The following is a 7868-nucleotide window of genomic DNA, read 5'->3' on the forward strand; positions in this document are numbered from 1 at the left end:
GTCATTCTCTCCAGCATCTGTTCTGCTGTGTTTATTCCATTTCCTTCTCTGATTTTTTTACATAAGTTTGCATCTCTGTGCGTCTCGAAACCACAACTGTCAGACTAAATTAAGTAAGAGTGAGTGCTTCTCCTCAGAAACAGGGGTCTTTATTCAACCTTGATAATAGTTTTCCCTCCCTTTCTCTCATTCTGTCTCCCTCTCTCTTTTTCCTCTCTCTTTCAAGTGAATGAGTGGTTTTTTTAAGCCTCCCCCTCAAACATTATGCCGTATTTATTGTTACGTGTTTATTCTGCAAGACGGCTGATGCGTAATATGAAGGAGGCCCGTGAAGGGAACAGTTTTTATTGCCTCAGTATTATTCCAAACATCCTCAAAGTCAGACACTATCCTGTGAGTGTGCGCTGGCGTTTTTTCTGCTGTGGATTTCTTATTTCCACTCACCTCAGGACTCCCATTTCCTTTCAGCTTTCTCTGCATTCGTTATGAGCCAGACACCAAGACTTCTTTTAAAAAAAAAAGAAAAAAAAAGAAAAGCACAGAAGAGGTGTTGATGTTCTGCCTCTGTGATGTATATTTGGGTGAAATGAATATACATTATGCATACATTAAAACCTCATGATGACCCTAGGAGGGGGGCACAGCAGATGGCAAGAGGAGCGCACATACGTGAACTTCTCCCCACTAGCAGGACATACGAATAAAAGTCAAAGAATTAAGTAGTTGCTTGTAAAGTTTCCAGAAGGGTAAACCCCTACTCTTAAGTCATATCTTTTTTATAATGCACACTTGATGAACATAAAATCTGGCTATGTCCATTTCCTGCATATTGATATTCATGTACTCGCTCACTCCTGTTGGGTTATGTTTTCTGTATTCTAATATTTATTCCTCTTTTAACTTTAATTGATCAGAAGTCCATGAGCTTCACTCATTTGAACAACATTTTCCTGTAACTTAATTCCTTTCAGTTTAATTTGTTGGCTAAAAATTGAGGTTCTCAAAAAAAAAAGGAAAAAATAGAAAAATGTGTATGTGTCAGCGAGAAATGTTGCACATCTGTAAACATTTTCCCCTCAGACATAGTTTATTTTTTTGTATTGTTATGTTTCATAATTACACTGGCTCGCCTCAGCAGGATATGAAACACTTTCTGTACTCCTTCCTCTAAAAACATCCTTCAGTTAAGCCTCGAGCCGAACCTCCTCACGGAGTGCTGGATTGTGTAAAACCGAGGTCGAGCCATCTCTCAATACTTACGAGTGAGCGAAATGGGGAGAGTGTGTTGAAAGCCAGCTTGCGTCTGGAATGAATATTGTCTGGCCTCTCTTTGCATGTGGATATTGTTAAATGGGAGGAAACACTTAGATGGCATGAGACATAAGGGGATATGTAAAGCCTATAGTCTGTATACATATCCTTCATGTTGTGTTCGCAACATGGTTATACTTGTCAGAATGTACCGGCCTGATATAAATGTTATTAATGCTTATTAATGATTTTGATCTATTTTGATTTAATCCTTTCTAAAGATGCACAGTAATTGTCTTCATGACGGCTATATATCATTTCTAGTTTTTAAGCCTCCTTTTAATAAACCACTCGGTTTTATACAAAATAAGAAAAAGTCACAAAATATTTTAACATACATACATTAAAATGTATTTAAACATTAACAACACACATCTAAAATATGCATCAAATATAATTTATTTTATCATTCAAATGGTAAGGAGAATGATTACATGAATTCTCTTGATTTTTGACCGAAACACAGCATGATGGAAATAGGCTGTATAACACATGTATGATAATGTACGCTATATCATTTCATACCTGTTAGTGACTGGTCATAATTAGAGTCATAAAATGTTTTTGTATGTCATGCATTGAGGCAGAGATGAGGTCAGAATAAAATTAAAGCAGAGAAACAAACTAGGAGAAACATAAATCACATGAATGGATGAAAAGAGAGATTTAGGGATGTACTGAGAGAATGAGGATCTCACTAGACTTGAGTAATAATCCTTCTTGGGCAATGACTGTGAGACCTTACTGCACGTTTTTGATGACCGTCACTGCGGCAAAGCATGAGCATGAAAATGGGTGTGGGGGTGTGGGGCTTGGGAAATAAACAGGGCATCACATCAGGAGATATGCTTTACAGAAGAGATTACCCATTATTGTCACCAGCCTCTTAGAGTGTACACATGGAAATCCAGCCAACAGACATCACAGTGAGGTCTAAACTGGCAGGAGAACAACACAAATTCAAAGCTTCTCGGTGCAGACCGTGTGCGAGACGCCATCGCTCTCTGATTAAATGTCACTTTCCATCGCCATCTCCTTTGTCACTCCCGCTTCGCACACTGGGCAGACCACCGCTAGACTGATTAATGAGAAGGTGGCGAGAAAATTAAAGGACAAAATCGCACTTGCAAAGTGAGTGACACTGAGGTGGCAGAGCTACTCATAATCACTAGCCGTTGATGTGTGTCTTTACAACGCAAATCTGAGCACTGAGCAACTCCTGGTGTGTTTTTCACTTCCTGGGTTTGGAAATGGGCATTGACAGGCAGCTTGGTACAGCTGGGGCAGTCATGGCAAATCTGCAGTCTTGTACTGAGACCCACCCTGTGCCCTGTTGGCAGATCAGGGGGCGGTGGGAAGGGGGTTCAGTCTTAGCTTAGCTGGCACCTGGATTGTCACCTCGCCACAGGAGGGGTTTAGGACTGCTCCTCAGGCTGTGTCCTTGATTGGACACAGCCCCCCCCCCGAAATGTGCACACACAAACTCTCTCTCTCTCTCTCTGTCTCTGTCTTTCTCACTGACACACATAAACACTATTGCTCTTTTGCTCTCTCTATTTCTCTCTCTCTCTCTCTCTCTCTCTCACACACACACACACACACACCTTGCACCCCCCCTCCCCCACACCCTCTTCTGTCAGCCTGCAGTGGGAGAGGGGCTCACAGCTGGACAGCTGGGTCATCACAAAGCACAGGTGGACTTAGCAGCCCTGTCCTGCTGCCATTCACTGTCCACACCCACAACACATTGTTCAAATTGGGCAGGTTTATGATATTTGGAGGAGAATGACAGGAGTCAGGCTTACAGAAAAGAAAAGATTAGTGTGGCCTTGTTTACAGACTGGGGACGCCATTACCAGGACCTCCTTGACAGCTGAGAGCTCAAACTGATATTTGTTTTTAGCTGGAGTTTATTTTTTCTTGGGTGAAAATACAGTATTTATGTAAGTATGTTTGCAAGTATGTATGTCACTAACTGATCAACAAACTTGTAATGGTAAGGATCACGTAATAGTGTCCACAGAAGATGTGTTAAATGTCTGTTTTTATCTCCAGGTTTTTAAGTAGATTTGCACTTTTTAATCTTCTTGCACATATGAATAGACCATGCGTGATAACAAGCAGGCAAAGGGCAACATCTGTGTGACACCAAAACAGCACGACCGCTGATTTTTTCCAGACACAGACAGAATGCTTGTACTTATGTACGTTTTTGAATGCGCTGGAGATTTGGAAAGAAGTATGTGTTTCTTTTTCATTATTTATTGTTAACTTTAAAATCCAATTAAACTAGCAGAAGGAAATAAAACGCTTAACATAAGGAGAGAGAGAGAGAGAGAGAGAGAGAGAGAGAGACCCCAAGCGTCTTTCAAACATATGCCAAACTATTTTCACAAGGGTCGAGGCGAGCTTTGTGATGTTTTATTGATGACATTTACTTTTGTCGCAGCGCACAAGCACGGAATGCACAAACACAGATCTGGCATGCATTAGATAAAGCCTCTCCCTGCATCCAATCTTAGATTCACAAACAAGATGAGCACAGGTTATCTGTCAATTTATAAGGGCGGGGGTTGTAAACACAGAACTAGTGCTGTACTCCTTGTTGCGCTGCAGGATGAACAGAGGATTTGGGGGCAATGACTGACTGAGGGCTGAGTCAGAGAGAGAAAGAAGGGGGGTGAGAAAGAAGAGAGATTACTTGATTACGAGACATGAATCTACTGTGTTGACAGTACATACACACTGTTGAGAGAACTTAGGGAGAGTGGTTACATTTTAGATCTCAAATCCAGCCTTGAGACTTGTATGTGGGCTTTGTGTGTGTGTGTGTGTGTGTGTGTGTGTGTGTGTGTTTGTGAAAATGTGTGTATAATAACTAGTATAGTAACCTATATTCAGGAGAGAGAGATATCAAACAAGTGTGTGTGTGTGTGTGTGTGTGTAGTGTTTGTGTCTATAGTGGCCGGCTGTCTCGGATACATAGGGTTGAATTGGGGGCATCCGCTTGCAGCCACAGAGCCTCACGGGGTGGCAGCGGACTCGGGCCGAGTCGAGACACGAGAATGCAGATTGGATCTGCGAGCCGGTGCAGGGGTGTGATGGGACTCGCTCTCACACGTACGCACGCCATCTCTCGTCACGTCACAGCGGCAACGGCCATCGTCTGCACTCAATCGACCCATGATCCGCGCTGACAGGCCAGATAAAAGGCGGAGACGCGCCAGAGTGAATTTGACACGACCTAAGTGCAGACGTGCGGTGCCCATTTCCCCTCTACTAGCCTGCGCTGCTCACGTCCTCAGCAGCACCACTCTCTCCTTGGTTTTCGTTTTTTGTGATGTCATTTTCATGTTCATCAGTGGGTTAGCGTTTGTTTCGTTTTCGATTTTTTTTTTCTTTATTGATGATGATGATGATGATTTATGGTTTGTTCCCATTTTGTCCCACCGAGCTGTGATTTGAAAAAGCCTTACGCTTCTGGCTGAGGCAACCCAGTTTTCTTTCACGATCGTAGGCGTGTGTATGTTCTCCACAGGTATCAGATTAGGAGAAAGAGAGAGGCAGAGAGAGAAAATAATGCCTAAATCCTGAAATTACTCTGGCATGCAAAATGGCTCTACAAGAGAGCAACTGTTGATGTGCTTTCCTCTCTGGATGGCTAGTTATCCCAGGCACGTGCAGGTTTTGCGTTCACTGCCAACCATGTTTTTGTTTTACAGCTGCTTGCCCACCCTCCATTACAATCACCCAAACCAGCACATCACCACTGCCATTTTTTGCTTTCTTTCTTTTTTCTTTTTTTTTTTTGGAAGGGATCAGAATGCAGAACCATCACACATGGGAGGGCTCGGCAGGAACCGACAGAATGGCTGTGAATTTTAAACGGTGGATTAGGGAGATCCTCTGAGAGGGTTGGGGTGTGTGCGTGTGTGTGTGTGTGTGTGTGTGTGTGTGTGTGTGTGTGTGTGTGTTGTGTGTGTTGTGTGTGTGTGTGTGTGTGTGTGTGTGTGTGTGTGTGTGTGTGTGTGTGTGTGTGTGTGTGTGGCGGGGGAAGAAGGGGGGTAGAGGGAAAGTGGTTGAGCGTAGCAGTTGAGTGCTAATTTGTATTTCTTTTTTTTTCATAGCGTCTCAGAAGACAAGATGTTAGAGTTTGCCTTGTGCATCTAGCAACAATTTAAGATGCAAAACTTTGTGTAGACCTGTAAACCACCAGGCTGCAGAGTGCTAATTTGTATTTCTTTTTTTTTCATAGCGTCTCAGAAGACAAGATGTTAGAGTTTGCCTTGTGCATCTAGCAACAATTTAAGATGCAAAACTTTGTGTAGACCTGTAAACCACCAGGCTGCAGAATGATGACTATTTCTTCCATATTTTTACCAATGTACTCCAAAAACTCTCCAAACAACAGTTGTGAAAAACATGTTGCACTCTTTGCACTGTGCAGTGTGTCCAGAAATTCTCCATGACAAATCAATGACTGCAGCACTATTATGACTTTGTAGCTTTTCTGATAGCAGCAGGCTATCAATCAATTGGTAATAGTATGATACAAGCAAATCTGCCAAGGAGTGTCAGACAGCTATCCAGAGACCTAGTAAATTTGAACCAATGTAATTAAGTCATGTTCTTATAACAAAACCCTTTGTCGTAAGAACAGCATAATCTTCATAATAGGAGATTTCATACGGTGTCATGAAGTTTTATGACAGCTTATTTATGTTACCACGCTACTGATGACAAATGTCATGTATGAGGCCATGGCAGCTTGTCTGTGTGTGACATAAGCAGTGGACACATGTGGTATCACTAATATTATGATAGCTAGCATGAATATTACAAACAATGTTAACACTGTTATACCATTTGAAATCAACTGCCATTGTAAATCATTACTTAAAATACATTATTTGACATGGCTGGGTCAAGCCAGTCTTCAGTTAAAGTGTAAAGCGAATTGAAGTGTATTTTCTCTGGGACCTTCCATAGGTTTTACCATCAAAGCTACATAGCAATCATGGCAGTAGAGGTTGGGTCCTTTGCTGACAAAGCCAGGTGGCATCAATCACCCATGCTGTGTGCTCGTAGTGAGGGTTCTGAAATGGTATTGACCTTTCAAGCAGTCTATAAACACCAACATAGCTGTTTCTAGGTACAGAGTCTCGGGCCAATATAATAAGCTTTGGCTTTTCTTTGGCTTTTTTTCCCCCTTTACACTCGCATTTCAGTTCAAATGTACCTCAACATCATGGCATTTGCCAGCAAAACTTCATTATAGTGAATCCACGTTGTCATTTTGTCTTCACAGGTGAGGAGTTCTACGAAACCTCTCCCTACGAGCCAGATTCATTCCGTCTAGGCTCCATCCTCTCAGGTAAGGGTGCCTGTCTCTCATCTCTTGTCTTTGGTTCCGTCTAGCCTCCATCCTCTCAGGTAAGGGTGCCTGTTCCTCATCGCTCGTCTTTGGTCACGTCATCTCTTGCATCTGCACTGAATAAAACCCTATTTCCTCTCCCTGTCCTGTGGCGTCAGCCTTGACCCACGGCAGCATCAGTATGACTTCACAATAGCAGACAAAGTCTTGGAAACTATAGGACTCTAAGAATCTTAAACTATAACTAACTCCTGAGTGACTAAGGGATTTAGTAGAGCTGGGTAGCAACAGACAATGACTCTCATACAGTGTGCATTTACCTCAAGAGCAGTTAGAGTATCAGTATATCAGTATGTAAACCTTACTTCCTATCTCTAGCGACTGTGTAAAAATCATGTGCTGGTTATTAATGAGCCAGAGCTTTATAAAGAGTGATTATGGGCTCATCCTGAGAAGATTACACATTTAGTCGGATTCTTTATGTACACTGACCTTTAAAAGGCCTAGTGAATAATTCAGATATCATGTCTTCCACTAATAATTTGTTCAGAAAATGGTGGAACAAATCATAAAGTTAGACAGAAGGGTTTTCACATCCCCATTTAGAGTACATTAATTGGTCTTTACTTTCTTCCCCATGAACTTTACCTAGATTTCAACGTTGAGTGTTTGAAGAGCCAAATGTCAGGTAGTTTAAAGGATGACCACGGACGTTCAGTCAGGAATAGACGGGTAGGTTAAGCAGTTAACCCCCATATTTGGCAAACTTGACTCACACTCACTGAAAAGATGGCCTGATGAAGGTTTTCTATACCCACAATATTTAACCAACCTCACCTGTCTAAATGTATCTCTGAGGGACTCTGTAATGAACAACCCTGCAGTAGCTGCATGGTGCAAATATTTGTATTAATCATTACAGTCACTAGCAGCCTCATAGGTCATCAACACCAAACATACTGCCATGCCACGACAGTAAATCAGTAAATCTACAATATTCAGAGTTATCCTGACTGAGATATGTTAATGTCATTACACCTCCTTCCCTCACACATTCCCTTTGCAGTGATATCTGTCAGACCTGAAAATCTAATCATAACATGTCACTGTCCTTTAGATAAATGGACGCACGGATGACCGGTGTATAACTGCACACATATTTTAAAGCTCCTTTCGTGAGAAA

General features: G+C 42.0%; 1 protein-coding gene across 1 annotated transcript in view; it reads left to right on the forward strand.

The window, feature by feature from the left end:
* The window catches only part of LOC116221110 (GDNF family receptor alpha-2-like), a 32043-nt gene extending 25036 nt beyond the window's left edge, over positions 1-7007 (forward strand). The window contains exon 3 of the mRNA XM_031570777.2: positions 6620-7007. Coding sequence (XP_031426637.1) covers positions 6620-6729 — 110 coding nt within the window. The 3' untranslated portion in view covers positions 6730-7007. The remainder of the gene's footprint in view (positions 1-6619) is intronic.
* The last annotated feature ends 861 nt before the right edge of the window (positions 7008-7868 follow it).

This window comes from Clupea harengus, chromosome 7 (genome assembly GCF_900700415.2).
Source record: "Clupea harengus chromosome 7, Ch_v2.0.2, whole genome shotgun sequence".
Taxonomy (NCBI): domain Eukaryota; kingdom Metazoa; phylum Chordata; class Actinopteri; order Clupeiformes; family Clupeidae; genus Clupea; species Clupea harengus.